The sequence below is a fragment of the Pelophylax lessonae genome (genome assembly GCF_965119305.1).
Source record: "Pelophylax lessonae genome assembly, chromosome: 6".
Lineage (NCBI taxonomy): Eukaryota > Metazoa > Chordata > Amphibia > Anura > Ranidae > Pelophylax > Pelophylax lessonae.
In genome coordinates this window covers 49,194,645-49,217,461 of record NC_138773.1, presented here as the reverse complement: position 1 = coordinate 49,217,461, position 22,817 = coordinate 49,194,645, and the positions used below count along the sequence as shown (strand labels likewise).

At 45.0% G+C, this 22,817-nt stretch overlaps 1 protein-coding gene across 6 annotated transcripts in view; it reads right to left on the bottom strand.

The window, feature by feature from the left end:
• Positions 1–22,817, bottom strand: part of MPRIP (myosin phosphatase Rho interacting protein) — a 312,245-nt gene that overhangs the window by 215,111 nt on the left and 74,317 nt on the right. For all 6 annotated transcript variants that reach the window (XM_082259996.1, XM_082259997.1, XM_082259998.1 and 3 more), the window contains exon 3: positions 22,288–22,353. In XM_082259996.1, coding sequence (XP_082116122.1) covers positions 22,288–22,353 — 66 coding nt within the window. The remainder of the gene's footprint in view (positions 1–22,287; positions 22,354–22,817) is intronic.

The window sequence follows — 22,817 nt, the reverse complement described above, 5'->3', positions numbered from 1 at the left end:
TATATCATCCGCAAACAGATGGGATGATATGCGGACATACGGAGCGGATGACACAAGTGTCATCCTCTCCGTGGAAAAAAAAAAAAAAAGTGCCGGAGCGGATCGCAATGCGGTCCGCTCTGTGTGAAAGAGCCCTTAAAGTCCTAATAGTTTGTTCCTGAAAGAGACCAAATATCTTACAGTGTCGTTCAAGAAAGGATGTGGTAGCAGTAAAACTGTGAACAATAGAGGCTTCATTGTGCAGCCTCATTCCAATTTTTTTTTCTAATGTATGAATATACATTTCCTATTGCAATCCCTGTAAAAGGGGGTATCCTTGGACCCCAGATACGCCTTGGATACAACTTTTTTAATTTCCTTTTGATCCTACAGCTGTGGCCAAAAGTTTTGAGAATGAGACAAATATGAATTTTTTACTAAGTCTGCTGTTTCTGTTTTTTAAGATCTTTTTGTCAGATGTTACTATAGCATACTGAAGTATAATTACAAGCATTTCATAAGTGTCAATGGCTTTTATTGACAATTACATTAAGTTTATGCACAGTCAATATTTGCAGTGTTGACCTTTCTTTTTCAAGACCTCTGCAATTCGCCCTGGCATGCTGTCAATCAACTTCTGGGCCACATCCTGACTGATAGCATCCCATTCTTGCATAATCAATGCTTGGAGTTTGTCAGAATTTGTGGGGGTTTTTTGTTCACCCGCCTCTTGAGGATTGACCACAAGGTCTTAATGGGATTAAAGTCTGGGGAGTTTCCTGGCCATGGACTCAAAATTTTGATGTTTTGTTCCACAAGCCACTTAGTTATCCCTTTTGCCTCTTGGTATAAGGTGCGCCATCATGCTGGAAAAGGCATTGTTCATCACCAAACTGTTCTTGGATGGTTGGGAGTTGTTCTCTGAGGATTTTTTTGTACCATTCTTTATTCAGGACTGTGTTCTTAGGCAGAATTGTGAGGAGCCCACTCCCTTAGCTGAGAACCAACCCCACACATGAATGGTCTCCGGATGCTTTACTGTTGGCATGACACAGGACTGGTAGCGCTCACCTTTTCTTCTCCAGGCAAGGTTTTTCATAATGCTCCAAACAATCGGAAAGGGGATTCATCAGACAAAATGACTTTACTCCAGTCCTCAACAGTCCAATCCCTGTACCTTTTGCAGAATATCAGTCTGTCCCTGATGTTTTTCCTGGAGAGAAGTGGCTTCTTGGCTGCCCTTGACAACAGGCCATCCTCCAAAAGTCTTCACCTCACTGTGCGTGCAGATGTACTATACCTGCCTGCTGCCATTCCTGAGCAAGCTTTGTACTGGTGATGCCCCGATTCGCAGCTGAATCAAGTGTAGAAGACTGTCCTGACACTTGCTGGACTTTCTTGAGCACCCAGAAGCCTTCTTCACAAATACAGTGAAAATGTTTTTTTTATGTGGTTAAAGCAGAGTTCCAACCACAAAAACAACATAATCGATTTTGGGCCATCCGCTTGCTATTGGTCACCTGAAAAAGAAATTAATAGTTACGATTTTTTTTTGTTTACTTACCTTGTTATTGAAGAAAAATATACTCACCTTTCTTCCACTTCCTCCCTCTGCGGCCGCGGCCCACGCCGTCACTTCCTCTTTGCATGGATTCCGGGGAGCTGAACGTCATCGCTCCCAGGAATCAATGCGCCTGCACCAGCCCCGCTCGTCGCTTCCGGTGTGGGCGCCTCATTCCCTGCTAAACAGCGTCTGGGCATGCGGGAATGAGGGATGAGGCGCCCACACCGGAAGGGACGAGCGGGGCCGGTGCAGGCGCATTCTGGGAGAAGAGGACACGGAAGAGGACGCACTGGCTTCAGCTGCCCACACCAGAGATGGCAGCGCTGGAGAAGAAATTTTCAAGGTAAGTATTTCTTCTAAAGGTAAGTGCGACCCGGGACAGTACAGAGGCTATCCATTGCGGAATGTACTAGCCCTGACTGTCCCAGGGTATTTTTATCTAAATTTCACCTCCGTGGCCAGAACTCCACTTTAAGTTAATTTTCATGGCAAAGAGAGACTTTTCAATTTTTTGCAATTCATCTGATCACTCTTCATAACATTCTGGAGTATATGCAAATTGTCATCATAAAAAACGGAGGCAGCAAACTTTGTGAAAATGAATATTTCTGTCATTCTTAAAACCTTTGGCCATAGCTGTATACTGTAATAAAATCGTATCTATCCTATCAATCTATGGTGTGGTGCTTCATTCTTATACTTGCTGCTATTATGAAAATTTGTCAGTAGTTACTATGCACTTTATTGGGCGCATACTTGTTCCAGGCTGGCGACTACTTTAAAAAGCTAAAAAGCTCAAACTGGCTGGCGACTACTGCAAAAAGATAAAAGGCACCCAAAGTGTGTGTTTTGTACGTTGTGGACAGAGTACATTAGGGACACAATGGCAGTCAGGTTTATGTTTATACTATGGATGGGGTCTCCCGCTGGAGACATTTTCTCTCATTCTCTTTCAGGAACTTTTTCAGTAAAATTTGTGAATTGCTAGAACCTCTATCAGATTATTATTACTGGAAGAGATTGGATCTGAGGTGCTGGATCCTTGGCAGGTCACAAGTGGGGCACTCGGAGAAAAGTCTCTCGTTGAAGGACTGAATGATTCTGGCTAGGCTCTCAAACTTGGGACAGCCTATTTAAGCGTTCGGAATTCAAGGACTGAAGTTTAAAAAAAAAAATAATAAAAAATACACCACACCATAAGCGTTCAGAGATTTATTCCAAATAATGACAAAGCTTTTTAGGGACCAGGCTGAGCCTCCTTCATCAGGGCTTAGGACACTGCTTGCATTAAAAAAAAAAAAATGAACACACTGCCTACTTCATAATTTCTGAGGCTGGGTTCAGACTTATGCGAACTGGATGCATGTTTCCTCGCATCCAATTCGCATGACAGGAGACTGTGACCGGCTCTCAATGGAGCCAGTTCACACATCTCCGGGGGGGCTGAGGAGGGAATTGCACAGGGGTCCTGTGCGTCTTTGGCTCCATTTTAGGTCCGAATTCAGGCAAAAATTTGCGCCCGATTCGTCCCTAAAACGGAGAACATGGACGCATTAAACCCCTGCTGTGAGCGGCATGCGAATCAAGTGTGAACCCAGCCTAAAGAAAAACAGATTGCAAACCACTGCAGTGAATGAGTACTAAACACAGCCAGTAAAATGAAGGAATAATCTCTGTCAGAAGTCATTTACAATCAGTTTTCTTGAAATAAAACTTTTCCTGATTCTAAACTTAGAGTTTAGGAGTTTTCAGACACCCTTCAGTCTCATGTTTTTATTACTGCCAATACCCCCTTGTCTTAGTGACAATGGCTCTCCTATTTCTAATCCTGCTGCTATGGGCTGCTGCATTGACCGGAAGTGAGGTTAAATCCCCCTAGGGATTGCTAGTCAAGGACAGCAATAAAAACTTGACCAGAGCATTGAGTCTTGCCAAAATTTAAAAAAATAAAAAAGAAGAAAGAATAAGAAAGAAGAAGGAAAAAGAAGAGGAAGGAAGAAGAAGAAGAAAAAAAAAGAAGAAGGTAAAAGAAGAGGAAGAAAGAAAGAAGAAGAAAGAAGAAGAAAGAAAGAAGAAAGAAGAAGCAGGAAGAGGAAGAGGCAGGAAGAGGAAGAGGCAGGAAGAGGAAGAGGCAGGAAGAGGAAGAGGCAGGAAGAGGAAGAGGCAGGAAGAAGAATAAAGAAGACCCCATGAACACTGGACGTTCTAAAAATGGCAGTAGCGTTGCCACATTAAAAACATGAGTTTTTTCCTGCTTTTTTTCATTAGTGGTTTCCCCATTTTCAGCAAGAAAACACAAGCTATGGGATCACAAATGCTGGTTAGCTGCGTTTTACAACACGATTACCAGTGTTAGAGCATTTTTACAGCTCAAAAGCTCCTTTCAAAACCCAATAGTTCTGGGGTTTTTTCCCACCCAGAAAACACTCCAGCCAACAAATGCTGATCACAGCCTTTGGCCCCTTTCACACAGGCTGTCCTGATCAGGTTTCGCCTGTCAGTTTTTTAGGTGGACCTGATCGCACACTCCATTCACCCCTATGGAATGGCGGATGTCAGCGGTGACATGTCCGTTGACACCTACTGCTATCCGATCTGATCTGCCAAATCCAGACAGATTGTGGTCTTATTTTCCATCCATCTGGTGGAACACATCAGATATGATCGGGTGAAAACAAACAGGCGGTCTTGTTTTTACACGATTTCCCCATAGGGGAGAGCGGGACTGTGTCCATCTCCACTCTGCACAGTGAGCGGAGACGGACCGGTCATCTGTCTGCTCAGTGGGGATCAGCGGAGCGATCACCTGCTGAGAAAGCGGAGTTGCCTGTGTGAAAGAGGCCTTAGTGTGCACATAAAACATCATGCTTTACTGGCTGTAGAAATAAACGTCAAAAGCCAAAATCAGCAGCTGTAAAAGCGTCCAGTGTGCATGAGGCCTACAGCTGAACTGAACTGTATTTGAGCACCACAAACTGAAAACGCCATTTTATTCCATTTTTGTATTCAAAGCAAACTCACCCATCCATCCATTCATGCTTTATATTGTTGAGAAAATCGCTTTGAAAAACACCCCCCATCATTTCTAGCTGCCGTCTGACCTTAGCTCAGGAACGCAGGAAGGAGGGTTTGTTTAGCTGAGAAAGCCCTTCCTCCAAAAAAAATGCCCATGCAGGCTCCCAGGACACAGGACACCATTTTGGCCTAGGCCAGAAACCAGGAAGCAGCCGAAGAAATGTCAAAATTAAAAAAAAATGAAAAAAATGTTTTAAAACAAGTAAATATAATATACCTACACAGGACACTATTTTGGCCTAGGCCACAAACCAAGAAGCAGCCGAAGAAATGTCAAAATTAAAAAAAAAATGAAAAAAATGTTTTAAAAGAAGTAAATATAATATACCTGCCTATCGATTTACTAATGCTAGCAACATAAGGAATATACATAATTTTTAATTGAGAGTAGTTCCAGTCTGTGCCATGGACATACATGCACCAAGTTAATCTGGTCTAACAGACTTTTCAACTGACACCATTTTTTTTTTTTTTTAGGAGGTTGTAAAATAAGGCTCTGTATACTGTGACACAACTTCTATGTGACTGCATATTCTATGGGGCCAAGTCATACTGTAAATTCCACCTAAGTAGTGCAGGAACCATTTCCCAAATTGCACCGCTCTCTGTCACATAGATTAGGGCACCATTGAAAACAATGTGATTTCCCTTGTCATGCGATCCTGTGTGACTCAAGTTGCATCAGTAGTCGCACTAGTGTGAACCAGGCCTTCAGAACCAGAATCAAGCCACACAAACATAAGGATAAAGCCTCGTACACACGCAACGATTGTTGGCCGTGAATTTTCGGCCAACGTCCGATCGGCCGATTGTCGGCTTGTTAGGATGATGCTTCCGACAACCGACTGCGACTTTTCGGCCGAAAAAAATCCGGTGTGCACGCTATAAAATTTTTGTTGGCCGTCAACAGAACGGCCGATTGTTCGTCAGTCAGTACAGATTTCGGCAGATAAAAATCAGATGAGCAAGACTGGGCATGCTCAGAGAAGAAAAAACACACGGAAAGTCAACCATCACATGACATCACTTCTGCAGTAGGTTGTTGTTGGCCGAAAAAATTTGTGTGCAGTCTAGAGCACATTTCAACCAACACAACAACACTGGACAAAAGACGGCCGATCGGTCGGCCAACAATCGTTGCTTGTGTACGAGGCTTAACATGCAAACTCTTGGTGTCACTGGTGAAAAATGACCCCAGGATCACAGCATGACAAGGTCACAGTACTTCAAACCAAGCCACAGAGCTGTCCCTTACTATCATCTGTTGCATCATCTATCAGCTGACACACATGGAGCCTTCTCATCGGTCATTCCGATCCTGAAGTTCTGATGTAGCAATGTCTAGGTGTTGCTTATTTCATTTGCTTTATAACCTACAGATAATCTCTATAGCGTCCAGATGTTTAGTGACCTCTGTATGCAATCCGGAAAACACAACACACACGCTCCTGCTAACCTACTTTGAAGAGCTCTGTGCTCCAGTCTACGAGTCTCGTGTTCCAAGCATGCTGTCACCATAGAGATTAATAAGCAGCCAATGTGCAGCACATGATAACTGCAGTTTAAAAACTGGGGAAAAAAATCTGAAGGACCTTTCTTATAAGAAAACAAGGAAGTCATTTCAATATCATAGAAGAGGGATATCCACGTGACAGAACAGCTTGAGTGAGCTGAAGTTTAACTGCATTTTCCTGCAAGGCTTCAGTAACATATGGGTAAACATTTACCCTGCATAATGGAAGTGACATTCCTCTGTGCTATAGGCTGCAGGAATGACAGCTGCTTAGGGTACAGCACAAGGCCTTCAAGCTACTGGATCTGGTGCCAAATCCTCAGGGTGAGTTATAAGTCCACTACGATCGAGCACAGCCCTGGCTGTATGCCAATAGAGCTGTTTACTCTGCGGTATGGGCAAAGCAGTGCGGTTTCTAGCTGCTATTTGCAATTAAAGCCCAACACCAGGTTTTTCAAAAACAATTTCTATGCAGTGGGGCTCTGCACAGGTCAACTGCTCGTATTTGTCTAGTGCAGAGGCCTCCAAACTAACCTTCAGACTTTAGGGGCCAAATTGTAGTCAGTGGTAGCAACTGTGCCTCAGGCTTGGGAGTATGAAAATTACATAGCAGTAGTCAGCAGGAGGAGAAATAGCGCCCCATCGTTGGGGGTCAAGGGAATGATATAGCGCCCCATCATTGGGGGTCAAGGGAAGGATATAGCGCCCCATCGTTGGGGGACAAGGGAAGGATATAGCGCCCCATCATTGGGGGACAAGGGAAGGATATAGCGCCCCATCATTGGGGGTCAAGGGAAGGATATAGCGCCCCATCATTGGGGGTCAACGGGAGGATATAGCGCCCCATCGTTGGGGTCAACGGGAGGATATAGCGCCCCATCGTTGGGGTCAACGGGAGGATATAGCGCCCCATCGTTGGGGTCAACGGGAGGATATAGCGCCCCATCGTTGGGGTCAACGGGAGGATATAGCATCCCATCGTTGGGGTCAACGGGAGGATATAGCGTCCCATTGTTGGGGACAACGGGAGGATATAGCATCCCATCGTTGGGGACAACGGGAGGATATAGCGTCCCATCGATGGGGTCAATGGGAGGATATAGTGTCCCATCGATGGGGTCAATGGGAGGAATAGTATCCCATCATTGGGGTCAATGGGAAGGAATAGTGTCCCATCGTTGGGGTCAATGGGAAGGAATAGTGCCACATCATTGGGGTCCATGGGAGGAATAGTGCCCCATCATTGGGGTTCATGGGAGGAATAGTGCCCACATCGTTGATATCAGTGAGAGGAATTGTACCCCATCATTGGCGTCAATGGGAGAAATGATGATCCATTGTTGGTGTCAGTGCAAGGAATAGTGCCTCATTGTTGGTGTCATTAGGCCAAATAGTGCCTTTCATCATTGGGAGGAATGGTGCCACAAGGGCTGGATAAAGGCAGGTAAAGGGCCGCATCTGCCTTGCAGGCCACAGTTTGGAGACCACTGGTCTAGGGGATTGGAGAACAGAGATTTACTTACATATGCCTCCCAGCACAAGACAAGACAAGTGCCTGTGGCTCCCGCCCCTCCCCACGGTCTAGCGGTCTTGTTTGGTGAACTGTTCCTGACAATATCACACCCATAGACCTGCTCTGGACTTGAAGACGTCAGGAACAGCCCATCGCTGGAGAGCAGGGGAGCATCATTTGCTGGTGGAGCAGAAGACTGCGTGAGTATGCAGCTTTCGCCTCTCCCCAGGACAAAATGAGCAGTTGACCCCTGCAGTGCAGGCACAGCCCCACTGTATGAGGAACCATTTTTTTGCCTGAAGTTGGGCTTTAAAGCAAAACAGCAGCCAAAAACGAAATAAAATTATTAACCTATTTGGTCTGCAGTCTCTGACAGTGCTCTCAAGTATTACATGTATTAAACCTCATGTGCGGTCCTTTGGTGATGTCAGGGGCTGCATTTAAACCACCCTTTAGCTCATCATTTGACAACCCTTGCTATAGAGTCACGAGTGTCACCTAGGCTGCTGATATTACATCCAGTAGGGTGGCATTCAGCAGCAGTCTCAGGGTCTTTGGATGTCTACACAAGGGAGGCTTTAATGGGTACATGCACATATATTCAGAAATTTTTGTTGAAAAGAATGGTCTGGTGACAAGGTATTCTTAATATGCCCAGCTGCTATTTTACAGATACCCCAGCACAGATCACAGAACATTAGCAGGCTGAACCAACCTACAGATGCCCAGAATTTCCCAGTAAACAAAGTCCCGTTCCAGTGCTCAATGGCTGCCGTCACAGCCTGCTACCTGCACATGCACCTTGTTGCTGGGAGACAGAAGAGAAGGCTGTTGGACAATGCCGCTCTCCACAGTACAGCTCATTAATCATTTAGGCAGCTTTGTCTAAACCATGTAGAGTCTTCCAGCAGAGTATTCTCAGTGAAGGGGGGGGGGGGGGGGGCTACGTGTGTGGCAATTTCCTAGACGGCCTGGAGTACAGTATACAATAATGAAGAAGAAATCGGCTCCTCGCATTTAAAAAACAAAATATGGTGTAGCATCCTACAGGTAGGTGCTAGGTAGAAGCATAGTAGGCCTTGTCTGCCTAACAGCAGGCCCATGTTTCTTTTGTCAGGTAGGTTGTCATGACTCCCAAGTGTGTCTTCTGAGGAGGGGAGTCTCCCCACTGGCTCTAAAGGAGGCTCCTGATAGGGCAGTGGAGGAAACCCAATCAGAGATACATTCAGGCTTGTATCTACCCCAGGAGGCAGAATCTGCCGCAGAGGATTCTGGGGGAGGATACAAGTCTGAGGGGGCGCATGGCTCGGTGTCTTTGGTGGGAGCAGAGTCCCAGGAAGGAGAGAACAGCTGTCTTTCCTCCTGTCTGAGGAAGTGGATGTCTCGGGGTGTCGTCTGAAGATCCAGAGAGAGTGCTGAGTTGAGCTGAGGGAATCCGGTGTGCCGAGAACCAGCGGAGAGTGTGAGGGATCCAGTCCCAGGAAAGCCTACACAGGTCGTGAGTACTGAGGATTGCCCCTGGGGGTCTGCCTGAAGTGCTAGAGGAGACCACTCCGGAGGAGGTTCTGGGATCCAGTGTCAGCTAGCTGCAGAGGGGGTACCTAGGTTGAGGACCCTGAAGTAGCAAAGGGGGTACATAGTGAGTGGACTCTGAAGAGCTAAAAGTGTAAAGGGGGCGCCTGCAGTTTGGGCCCTGAATTGTACAGAGTAGCAGTTGAGAGAGTTGCAGCCATACGAGAATTCTCCACAAGCTACCTCTAGCCGGTGCCAGGCTGGAGAGGGTGGTCAGTGACTTTGCAGTGCTGCAGTGTCAGCAGTTCTATGCTCCATAGCCCTGAGTCTTCTGGACCTAGAGTCGAGGATTCAGCACTTCGGTCAAGTTACAGTGTGTTCTAAGCGTCAGTGAGCGTTGACTGGCGTCAAGGCAGCGTTAACAGACATTTTTCTGGCTAAAGTCCCAAGTTGAGCCTAAAGGAGTATACCACTCATTCCCTTCTCCCATCCCCTTATCTACAATAAAACCACAAAACAAAGATGCCGGAGTTGTCAATGTCTCAGTTCTCACACCCAGGGCTGGAGAGGTAACCGGTAACAATGGCAGACCCACATCAGGCCACAGGCCTGGAAACTTTGCTACAATGACAAGGCACCATATTTAAATATCCCCTTTCAACTACACATACCTATATACCTAGATCGTCAGCGTCTATGTACAACTTCTGGAGCCCACCCATTTTAGATTTCCTCGGGTTGCTTTATGAAAGCTATGTTTGGTGTTGCCCTCACTGCCTCTGAAGGTTTCAGACAACTCGTGTATGAACGGTCATTTCCCTGTAGAGGATTTAGACAACTTTTGTACGAACTGCCATTTCCCTGTAGAGGTTTCAGACAAATCGCGTATGAACTGCCATTTCCCTGTAGAGGATTCAGACAGCTAGTGTATGAACTGTCATTTCCCTGTATAAAGTTGGTGATGCAGCCATGATACGAGAGGGGGATGGGTGCTGTAAATTTTGTTAACCTACCCAAAGGTCCTTTTATTCACTGTGCTGTCAGCAGTACTTCCTAAAGAAGGGTGACAACGATTACCTGCTGCCATTCAACAGAGCAGTGGTGTTGTCACTCTTCCATGCATGCAGAAACTGTAGGGCCAAGGCCTTATTCCCACTTGAACTAAGTGCCATTTTTTAGGATTTTTTATTTTCTTCTAATAGAAAGCTAGTAACTAGGCTTTTCAGGTGCTCCCGGGTAAAGCAGGAACTTCACCCAAAATGGGACATTTCTACTTTGCACCTCCTACCTCCACTTTTGGACACTTTTGCTTGCGGGTACCTAGTTTTGACAGGTACCCACTGCAACTCCTTACATTTTTCCAACCACACCCCCCCCCCTCCCCTTTCATGTCACAGGTACCAGAAGGCTGTGGGACCATTCACAAAGCTCAGCGTAGCTCACACATGTGAGTCACAGCCAGCGTCCCTAAATAAACATGCCAGCGCATGGGACCCAAAAACCATTAAAGAACCAGCCCGGGACAGGATGGCACTGGATCCTTGGACAGATAAGTGTCCTCTTATAAAAAGTCAGCAGCTACAGTATTTTTTTTTTTTTTTTGGCGGGGGGGGTGAGTAAAGCTCCTCTCTACGGTCTACTGAGGCCAAACCGCACAAGTCTTTCCCATAATGTAGATATTTAAACGATGGACCCCATCAATGCTGAGCGCAGTGTTGCTTGTGGACCACCAGCAACACTGCGCTCAGCATTGATGGGGTCCCAATATAGTGGAAACCATAGCATCCAGCACTGAAGCATTTCTGGTGAAGCTTTATATTGCTCAAGTGTGACTGTGGCCTGAAAGGTGCCCGTGCCAATGTAGCACTTGTCTCATATACAGTGGTACAGTGGGAAGGTAGGGCGGCTGGCAGAGCAGTGAGGTCATCACAGGCCTGCTGCTGCAGCTTCCTTCCCCGTCTACAGCTCTGGCAGTGCACAGTCCACAGAGACAAGAGGCGATCACAAGACTGCAGGATAAAGCTGCTGAAAAATAGCTGCAGTATGCGCTGATTTTATGCCCTACTAATTTGTCAACTTTGTGTTCACATTGACATTACTGGGCAGCCCAGTGCTCTTGCAGAACAGGAATAATACTTAGCCGCCATGGATGAAATGTCATTCAGGCTACCTTATCAGTTTGGCATAGTTTATAATTTTCCCGAAGTTTACCAAAATGAGGGAATGCTATAAATGCATTGCTTGTAGTAATAAAAGCACTGCCTCCAGTTCCTGCAGCTGAAGCAGTCCAGATCCTCCTGCTTTCCTGGTAATAAAGCCATAAGCAAGATTTATTATATTGCAGCTTACCAATTCCCAGATGTGGTGGCTCTCTTTCATTTATTTTCACCTAGTAATCTGGCCGACAGCAAGTCTGTTTTTCAAAAGAACAAGCTCTCCTGCAAATGTAGCAGTTAGAGGGATGAGGCAAACTGTTTACCACTGACAGAGGTGCTTACACGATCAGTTTATCTTTTTACAGTATCTGTAACCTTCATCCCAAAAAGGAAAAAAAAAACAGTTTGCCGTTTTAAAATGATATTGCACAGATTGGTCCCTTGCCGCTTAATTGGGAGTCTCCCTTCAGTGCTGTCCCCTCCTCCGCCCTCTAGGTGCCTCCTTAGCAAGTCGGGTGCTATGAGAACACTCGTGGGTGTGCACTTCCAAGCCGGGCTGTGTGCATCTATAGACAGAGAGCACTGATAAGTCACTCCCCCGCTCCCTCCTCACAGGATTTTGTCTCCTGTGAGAGCAGGAAGTGAGAGGAGCAGTGCTGCAGCTGGGACAGCACTGGAACGGTGACAGAAGTCAGGGGTTTAGGGATGAGGAGTAGGAAAGATAGGCAGCTTTTTATCTTTTTTTAGAAAATCCTTAGAACCACTTTAACTGCTTCCGGGCTCTTTTGCGCAATCCGACGCAGGTCTGCTTTGGTCGTACAGCAAGGGGGCGAGTGCGCGCTGCGCTCCCACCCCCACTCTGCAGCGGGGACTCCGATGTATGGGACAGGCAGCACCGATTGCCACCTGACACCCGCGATCGCTCCCCGCTGAGATAGAAGAACGGTCGGCTGTTGTAAACACAGCCGACCATTTTTCTCTCTGAAATGATCATAGAACCCCTGTGATTCTTCTATATAGAACACAGGTCTCTGATCATTTCACAAGCCCCGCCCCCATACAGTTAGAAACACGCCCCTAGGTACACATCGAACCCCATGATCACCCACCGTGTTAACCCTTACCCTGCCAGTGTCATTATTACATTAACCGTGCATATTTTTAGCACTGATTACTGTAGTAATGCCAATGGTCCCCCCAAAAGTGTCAAAAATGTCAGATTGGGGTCCGATCTGTCTGCCGCAAAGTCACAGTCCTGCTAAAAATCACAGATCGCCGCCATTGCTGACCTGATAAATTTTGCGCAAACCAATCAAAATACGCTTACTGCGATTTTTTTTTTACCATAAAAATATGTAGCAGAAAACAAAATTGGCCTAAAATGTTTAAAAAAAAATTAGATTTTTCAAATTTTTTTGGGAATGTCATAGCAGAAAGTGAAAAATATTGTTGATTTTTTTTTTTTTTTGTTTATAGCGCAAAAAAAAAAAAAAAATCGCACAGGTGATCAAATACCACCAAAAGAAAGCTCTATTTGTGGCGAAAAAAAGTACATCAATTTTGTTTGGGTACAGCGTCACACGACCGCGCAATTGTCCATTAAATTAACGCAGTGCCGAATCGCAAAATATGGCCTGGTCATCAAGGGGGAAAATCTTCCAGTCCAGAAGTGGTTAAAAAGATATCCCCATTTCATTGCTCTAAAAGTGAATTGGTTACCAATTAAAAGTGTATATGCCAACTGTTTAAACCACATGTGTCAAACAGAAGGCCCGCCAGGCCATTTCATGTGGCCATTGCACCTCTCCTGAAGCTGCGGTACCTGCCTCGTCTCCCCCCCCCTACCTTGTCTCAGCAGTCGGCAGCAGAGAGGACAGAACTCCTCCGACAGATCCTGCACCTTTCTGTGCAGCGGCAGCAATCCCTTTTCTCCGCCGCCTCTGGTCTCAGCATTTAGCAGACTCGGTCAGCTGACTCCAGCCCTCCTTTGGTCCGCCTTCAGACCCTGCACTTTCTGATTCCCAACTCTGCCCTCAGCATCTTCCCAGCAGCAGCACAATGTAAGGGGGTGCAGTGTGATGTAAGGGAGGGTGAGGGGCTTTTGACTTCTGATAGTGGGGGGGGGTGGGGAGCTCTAGACATCTTGTCGTAAAGATACAACCAGCCCTTTTGAGGGCAACCATAATGCTGTTGCAGTCCGCAATGAAAAGGAGTTCAACACCCCTGGCTTAGAAAGAGTGAGCTGCAGCTTGGCTTCAAATGGTTTACTGTATCTAAAACCCGTGTAACACTCCCCTCCACCCAGAAGAACAATGCTGTTGTCCAAAGGTGCCTCCTGTGCTCCTTCATCCAGAGTGGGGGCAATCTAATAGAGGAGGTGTGTTACTGGCCAGATCACCAGATGGGAAAATAGCCTAAAGAAAGAAAACGAATGCAGTCAACACAACTAAGGATTGGTAAGCTCCAATATATTACATTTTTGGTTTTGGGTTGAATACCGCTTTAAAGACATGAAGTCATTATTTATTTATCAGAGGGGCCCCCCCAAGTTTGTAGACTTCCAGGGTACTCCAGGAGACCTCAGAGGGTGACCCATTTAAGCCCCTGCTTTTTACCTCTTTAGCCAGCAGAAAGCAAACACATGATCGCTGCAATCGTTTTTTTTTTCACATTGCAAGTCGTTTATTGTGTGATGATCGGTATTCTTGTGGCCGTCATCCTACAGATGAAGTCACTCAGGTAGAAGGAATTTACATTCTGTACAGACACGCTACTTCCATCCCCTTCACAGACAAAAAAAAACAGCTTGTTTTACTGTATCACCCCCATCGTCCTCCACAGGAGTCTCCACAGCTTCCACCAGCCACAGGCAGTGAAGGAAGGCAGAGTTTTCAAGAAGCTGGTTGGCCTTACCGGGGTCGTCTTATGTGGCAGAGGATTCTGGGAATTGGCGTTCAGCTGCTGCACATGATCAAAAAAAATACAGACAGCATCTGGCGTGCTTATTTGACCTGCAGACGGTAGGAGAAACCCTTGTGTATAGAGAGCCCGGATTTAGGGACACACGTATCTCCAACATTTGCTTTAGGCAGACCTGGTAAACGTGTCTGTATTTGTATCTGCTGAGTCTGGGCCTTTGTCTACTATCCTAAGGCATAACTGAAAACCAAGCATACATCATAGCATAACGTTACCACTAAAGTATTTTCTAACACGTCTATCCCTGTGCAGGGACAAAACACATCCCAGACAAATGTTCAGCTTCAGATGTATAACTGTACAGCAATCTCCTCCATGTACAATGCTGGAGGATGTGTTAGGTCTCTGGACCCAAAAGGTAAGTATAGTATGACAAACATACTAGCTAGAGTGATGGTAAGGATCCCCGGAGCCATCTGAAGAGTATATAAAAGCAGGAGAGATCAAGTCCAGAAAAGGTTTTTTGTCACTAGCAAGATGTCAGAAGATAAACGAATTTCAGGCTCACGAATCTCCCTTCATCAGTGCTTTTAAATTGGCATTTACAGATGACTGAAGAGAATACTGGAGTGGTTACTGTGAAAATCAATGACCGGTGTGAAACGTATATAAAAGGAGGAGAGATCAAGTCCAGAAAAGGTTTTTTGTCACTAGCAAGATGTCAGAAGGTAAAACGAGTTTCAGGCTCACGAATCTCCCTTCATCAGGGCTTTTAAATTGGTATTTACAGGTGACTGAAGAGAATACTGGAGTGGTTACTGTGAAAATCAATGACCGGTGTGAAACGTATATAAAAGGAGAAGAGATCAAGTCTAGAAAAGGTTTTTTGTCACTAGCAAGATGTCAGAAGGTAAACGGGTTTCAGGTTTACGAATCTCCCTTCATCAGGGCTTTAAAATTGGTATTTACTGATGACTGAAGAGAATACTGGAGTGGTTACTGTGAAAACCAAAGACCAGTGTGAAACATATATAAAAGGAGGAGAGATCAAGCCCAGGAAAGCCTTTTTGTCACTAGCAAGATATCAGAAGGTAAACCAGTTTTGGGCTCACTAATCTCCGTTTATCAGGACTTTATATATTGGTATTTACAAGTGACTGAGGACAATACTGGCGTGGTTACTGCGAAAATCAAAGATCACTGTGAAAAGTATATAAAAGGAAGAGAGATCAAGTCCAGAAAAGGTTTATTCTTCACACGCAAAAGGTCAAAGTATATCAAACACGTTTCGGCGCTCACAAATTCCCTCTTCATCTGGGTTTTTACATTGGTATTTACGGATGATTGAAAATAATACTGAATAGGTTACTGCAGAAAACAAAAAAACAGTTTGAAGAACATGTAAACAGAGGAGAAATCCACAAATCTAAATCAAGTCCAGTAAAAGTTTACTAGGTACAAGAAAGATCTCAAAGGGTAAATGCGTTTTGGGGCTCACAAATTTCCCCTTTATCAGGGCTTTTATATTGGTATTTACAGATGATTGAAGAGAATACTGGAATGATTACTGCGAAAAACAAAGACCAGTCTGAAGAGCATATAACAGGAGGAGAGATCAAGTCTAGAAAAGGTTTATTCATCACAAGCAAGAGGTCAGAAAGTATATTCAACAGGTTTCTTCTGGGCTCACAAATCCCCTCTTTATCAGGATTTCTATATTGGTATTTACTGATGATTAAAAATAATACTGGACAGGTTATTGCATAAAACAAAGACCAGTTTAAAGAATATTTAAAAGGAGGAGACATTTACAATTCTAGATCAAGTCTAGTAAAGGTTAATTCATCACAAGCAAGATGTCAGAGGGTAAATGCATTTTGAGGCTCACAAATCTCCCTTTGTCAGGGCTTTTATATTGGTATTCATGGATTATTGAAAATAATACTGGACTGGTGACTGCAAAAAACAAAGACCAGCCTGAAAAGTATAAAAAAAAAAAAAAAAAGAAATTACCCCCACCACAAATCTAGATCAAGTCCAATAAAGGTTTCATCGTCACAGGCAAGATGTCAGAAGGTAAAGCCAACACGTTCCAGGTTGCCTTCATCAGGGCTTTTTCTACCTGGGGATTGGATCTATCCTATGGTGTAGTAAAAATAGAGCAGGGTGAGGAAGCGCTTTTTCTATGTTAATATTACAGATGAATCGAAGACCATACTGGCCAGGTTATTTTGCAAAAACGTAAACAGGTGAGACCGGCAACCTGTACTGCCTGTTCTGCTATAACTTGTCCAGCATTATCTCCAATCATCTGTAAATGCCAGCATAAAGATCTAGTAAGGAGGAATTTGTAAACCCCAGATACACATTGGCTTTACTTTGACCTACTGCTTGTGAAATATAAACCTTAAATGGACATGATGTGTATTTATGGCAATCCGTGCGAGGGCAGACATCTTGAGCAACTACCTCCACCAAAACCTAGGTACTATAGTGATCGACTGATATCGGTTTTTTAGTGCTGATACCGATATTTTAGTCATCGGATATCGGCCGATATTTTCGGACACTCTGGAGGAGGGATCTGGGGGTCCAAAAGACTCCAAACTCCTCCTCTGCACTTAAAAGCATTCAAAACACCAAGTTTGGCTGTTTTGAATGCTCGCTTTTTTTTTTTTAATTTGCCGCCGAGTAACCGGAAGTGATGTCATGGCATTACTTCCAGGTTTTTTACATGGAGACCCGATCAGAACCGAATGCGGCTTTGATCAGGTCTTCTCTTCGGCGGCCGTGCAGGTAGGATGCCCGGGTCCCCCGGTGGGACGGGAGACCCGGGTGAGCTGCGGAAGGTGGCGGGAGGGGGGAAGACGTCCCCTCCCACTCCTTGTAATGACAGCCGAGCAGCTTCTCAGCCGCATCGGTTGTCATTACAAGATAGCCGACCGTTGGCTATGGATGCCGGTACCGGGGTGATGCCTCTAGCTGCAGGCATCACTCCGGTACAAGCACTTTCCCGAAATATCGGCAATATCGGTAACTTCAAGGGCCGATTCCGATATATCGGGGAAAGTGATATATCAGTCGATCCCAACTAGGTACAGGTGGTCCCCGGGTTATAAACATCCAACTTACAAACGACTCCTACTTACAAACAGAGGCAGACAACAGGAAGTGAGAGGAAATCTCCCCCTAGGAAGGGAAATTCACTCCTGTAAGAGTTCTCATGGGAAAAAAGGTGTCTCCACTGAAGCTTTATCACCAATCCTTGTTTCCACAACAACCCAACATTTTCAAAATCCAATTGTCATAGAGACAGAAAGTGAGGTGAAATCTTCTGAACAGGGACACAGACAGCAAAACAAACATTACAGGAGTGGTAACCCTTCCCTATGCTATCCAAAAAAACATAAAAAAATTATTTTTTTGGCTTGAGCTACACTTAAATAATGTACCTGTACCGACATATAAACAAATTCAACTTCGGAACAAACCTACAGACCCTATCCTGTTTGTAACCCGGAGACCGCCTGTAAACCTAATATGCAAATTTCAATTTCCTTCGGAAATCAAGTGCTGGTTAACCCACAGCTCCCTCTCCCCATTGCACTTAACTATTGGTCAGAAAGTCCACTCAATAAAGTGATAAGCCCGCGAATGGTGGGAGAGTTTGCGCACTTTCAGCAGGTGAAGTTGAAACATAAACATAAGAGCAGATCAAGCACATAATTTCAAGAATTTTGGCAAGCAAAGGTTAATATTACCAGTGATATAGTAGGGCAACTTTAGGGGTAATGTTCAAGTTATAATAAGTTTTTGCACTAGCTACAGTCTAGGCATTGAAGTTAACCTACGGCCACAAATCACAAATACAAAGAAAAGCTTAATGATGAACAACTGACACCATAAAGTACCTGAAAGAACCAATCATTAAAACAAAGTCCCTTGTAGAATGTCATCTACACCTGAAAAAGCCCCTGGACTTTTAGTGTGTTGGAAAAAAGGCCCACCCCCACCCCATGCCACAAGCCGTGCTGCTCCATGCTTGAGCAGCCTATCGGCACAGTCTTGGCTGGGTTCACGAATTGCTGATGCTGGTCAGTTCCTGCTGCTGCCTCTCACCTTGTGTCTTTTGACTCGTACTTTGGGATTTTACTGGTGCGTTGTCTCTCAAAAGAAGGGCAAGCTCAAGCCAACATAGCAGGTTGATAAATGTTAAAATCCCATCGGATACATAGATTTAAAACACATATACTATTGAACATTTAATCCATATTGTTTTTCATCCCTTCCACAGAATATACATCTACATCTGACTGCTCTGGAAAAGGTCAGAATTTTGGCCCACCGAATGTATATACCGTATATACTCGAGTATAAGCCGACCCGAGTATAGGCCCCTACTTTTACCACAAAAAGATGGGAAAAATGATTGACTCGAGTATAAGCCTAGGGTGAGAATGTAGGGTGGCGGGCATGGTACAGGAGAATGCAGGGTGGAAGGCATGGTACAGGAGAATGCAGTGTGGCTGGCATGGTACAGGAGAATGCAGTGTGGCTGGCATGGTACAGGAGAATTCAGGGTGGCTGGCATGGTACAGGAGAATGCAGTGTGGCTGGCATGTACAGGAGAATTCAGGGTGGCTGGCATGGTACAGGAGAATGCAGTGTGGCTGGCATGTACAGGAGAATTCAGGGTGGCTGGCATGGTACAGGAGAATGCAGTGTGGCTGGCATGTACAGGAGAATTCAGGGTGGCAAGCATGGTACAAGAGGATGCGGGGTTGTGGGCATACTAGTGCAGCTGTGTTTCACTTACCTGTTCCAGAGGCGCCTTCATTTAAAAAATGGCAGCGCCCAGCGCTGACACGCCATTGCGCACGCGCCGCCGCCGCTCGGGAAAGCTGGTATACGTTCGGCTATTCCCGGCCTGTCCCGAGCGGTGGCGGCGCATGCGCGGTGACATGTATACGCCGGGCGGCGCCATTTTTAAATCTTAAACACGTCGGAGCGGCCGGGAACTTTTTTTTTTGTTTTGTTAACTCGAGTATATGCCGAGGGGGACGTTTTCAGCACAAAAAAAATGTGCTGAAAAACTCGGCTTATACTCGAGTATATACGGTAAATTCAATACAACAAATTACAATTTCAACCAGAGTAGGCTGGGGAAGGGCTGCAATATCTCAACACGTTTCGCACTGGAGAGGGGTGTTCAGAAAGACTACTAGAATATTAAATATAATAAAGTCCTGAGCCATGGCTATAACAAAAGGACCCCATCGGGATGAGGGAGTGGGGAGCACACAACAAGCGACAAATCCATAAATAAAGTACTAAAACAAATCAAGGGACACATTGTAAGCACAATCTTTCAGAAGCTGGCCCTCCAAAGTAAATTGTCGAAGATATTCCAATGCCCTCTCAACTCCCCCTGATAGAAAAATAAGGAGTCATATGGCTTCCCAGACACATGCAAAATGTAATAGCGCCCAGTAGGTTCTTGAACATGTTTAGGAAGCCACATGACAACTTTTTTTCCAACTTTCAGCTTCCAACTTTTGATTGGAGCTCTGTAATGGTTTTGAAATGGTAAAAGGTGAAGAAATGTACTCGAGTAGACGTAAAAACATCCTTGAGAGGTCCACTTTGATATAAGTAGTAAAGTAACTTGTATAAAAAGGACAGGTTTACTTTAACTCAATGGATACCACAAATTGAAAGAAGAAATGGTCTGGGCAAGATTTTAAATTGGACAAGTTACAGGAGCTTAAAAATGTAATGCAGTTTCACACGCTATGGGGGTATGAAAACTGTATTAACACAGGAAATTCGAGACCCCCAACAACAGTTAGGATAGGAGAAGTAAGCTATGACTAAACCAAGTATAATCCCATTAGACAGGCATCTGTTGAGCAAACCTTATTCTTTGGTTATTGCAAGATTAAACTGGATTTTCAAGAACATAGTTTGAAGTGTATGTAAACCCAACATCTATTTTTCAGTATGATTGCTTTCATTCCTCACAGTATACAGTTTTTTTTTTTTTTTTTTTATAAGAAAATCATGAAATATACTGCACAGTTACTTAGCTGGAAATCCTGCCAGTAACAGGCTGACAAATTGCAATGCTAATCCACTGTCTTGCCATTAGCAGCAGCACTGTCAGCCTGCCATGCAGACTCCTTCAGCTGGCCCATGGGCTGCCTATGGGATCTACAGGACCTGACTGGAAGAAAGCTGTCACCCCATAATGAGGACCCATGGGTGTCCAACCTGCGGCCCTCCAGCTGTTGCAAAACTACAAGTCCCATCATGCCTCTGCCTTTGGCAGCCATGCTTTTAACGGTTAGTCTTGCAATGCCTTATGGGACTATTAGTTCCGCAACAGCTGAAGGGCCGCAGGTTGGACACCCATGAAACAAATACCTTTATAATGGGAGGTACTATGTGGCTTTGCATAGGGTGGAGCCAGAACACAGGCTACTGCGCATGCAAGAATTTCCGTAGCCATATTTGATCCTGGCATGAGGAAGTTGTTTTGAATTAGGAACCGCTTTGTCTGTCATCTGCCTAGAACAAGTGCATAAATCTTAATAAATCTTTGGAACTTGCTGGTCTTCACTATGGATGGGGTTTTTCTTCTTCCATGTAAAATGCTCTGCATTTTGACTCTCTTGTCGAGCTGAGCTCTGAGTGACAGTGTTTGCACACAGCGTTGTGGATGTATACAAGCCGACATGCTGCTGCTGGAGTTTTGCCAGTTGCCATGTGGATTGTACTGGGAGCGGTTTGACCACTTTTAGCTGAGGGTCATTCCATTCCGATAAGCCCCTATTTTGTTTCACTAGGGTGGGGTGTGGTATCGTATGGAGACTTGAAGGATTTTGGGACTTGCATCTTTCCTTCACTACACTTGGAGGAGACCACCATCTTTCCTTAGCTGTTCATTGGGACTTAACTCACCTAATATTATATAATTATACAGGAATTTATATAGCGCCAACAGTTTGTGCAGAGCTGTACAATGTAGAGGGGGGACAGTACAGTTACAATACAGTTCAATATAGAAAGGGGATGGGGGCCCTGGTCGATGAGCTTACAATCCAAAGGGAGGGGGGGGTGGAGGTGGTACAAATGGTAATAGCTGTGGGGGTGATCTGATGGAGGTGGCTCAGCTAGAGTTTTTAGGTTGAGGTGGGGTAGGCTTCCCTGAATAAGTGAGTTTTCAGGGATCGCCTAAAGACAGACAGGGTAGGGGCTGACCAGACATACTGGGGCAGGGAGTTCCAGAGGATGGGAGAGGCTCTGGTGAAGAAGTCCTGTAGGCGAGCATGGGAGGAGGTAACAAGAGAGCTAGAGCGCAGGAGGTCTTGGGAGGAGCGGAGAGGACGATTTGGGCAGTATCAGCAGATAAGGTTGGTAATGTAGATGGGGGCGATGTTGTGCATTGCCCTGTATGTTGTGGTTAGTATTTTGAATTTCATACAGTTGACTAGTGGAAGCCAGTGAAGGGATTGGCAGAGAGAAGCCTTATTTTAATATATTGTTTGCACAGATTGAGTGGAGCTAAGTATAATTTACATGTTTGCATATACGTAGGGAAAACAAAATACATAGGAATTTTTATGAAATTTCAAGTTGTATACCCTATATGATGATTACCAATAATCAGGAGATATAATGTAGACTGAACAGTATCAGGACACAGAACAGAATGAAAGACACCTAAAAACATACGTGAACTTGTAATCTTAGAATGCAACCCAACAAGAGTCACCTGGAAGGAAATTCCACGAGATGTTGAAGTAGTAAGTGTGTGGAAATGTGCGCTCACCATTTCACACACAGAGCCCAAACAGAAAACCTGATCCTCCACTCCAGCCGAGGTTACGGACTCATTCTCTGCATACCATAAATAATATACAGTTCACTGCAAATCAAACATTATATTACAGAATGCACCGCACGTTAATGTGACCTTATCCAACGCAAGCTGGGCTCCATCAACAAATAAAAGACTCCCTACAGCTCTATCGATAGCAGGCAAAGGACGTCTTACCATCTCATCCAGGGCGTAACGCAGCAGGCCGTGCTCGTATAGGATGAAGAACCTCCGCTGCCATTTCTGTGGAAGAACAAAGATCATCATTAAGATGGCAGATTCAGAAACAGGACATACCTTTTTATACACCGTAAGGCTCCGTTCACATCTTGGCGTTGCTATTACAGGCGTTTTTATGGGCGTTTTTTCAGGCGTTTTTATGGGCGTTTTTGCAGGCGTTTTACAGGAGTTTTTACAGGCGTTTTTTGTGCAGGCATTTTTAGATTGACTGGAGACCAATGGAAAACGCCTGTAATCTGCCCAAAAAGAAGCTCATGTACTTTTTTGAGCGTTGGGCGTTTTGCTCACGGTGTCAAAACGCTCAGATGTGAACAGGGGCCATTGAAATTAATAGGATTTGTCTTGTTGGGCGTTTTGAGAGCTGATCCTAGAGCAGAAAAACTCCCCAAAAACGCCCCAAAACGCCTACATGTGAACGTAGCCTAAGTTACAGGAGCTTAGCGTGACTGTAAACCTACAATATTTTA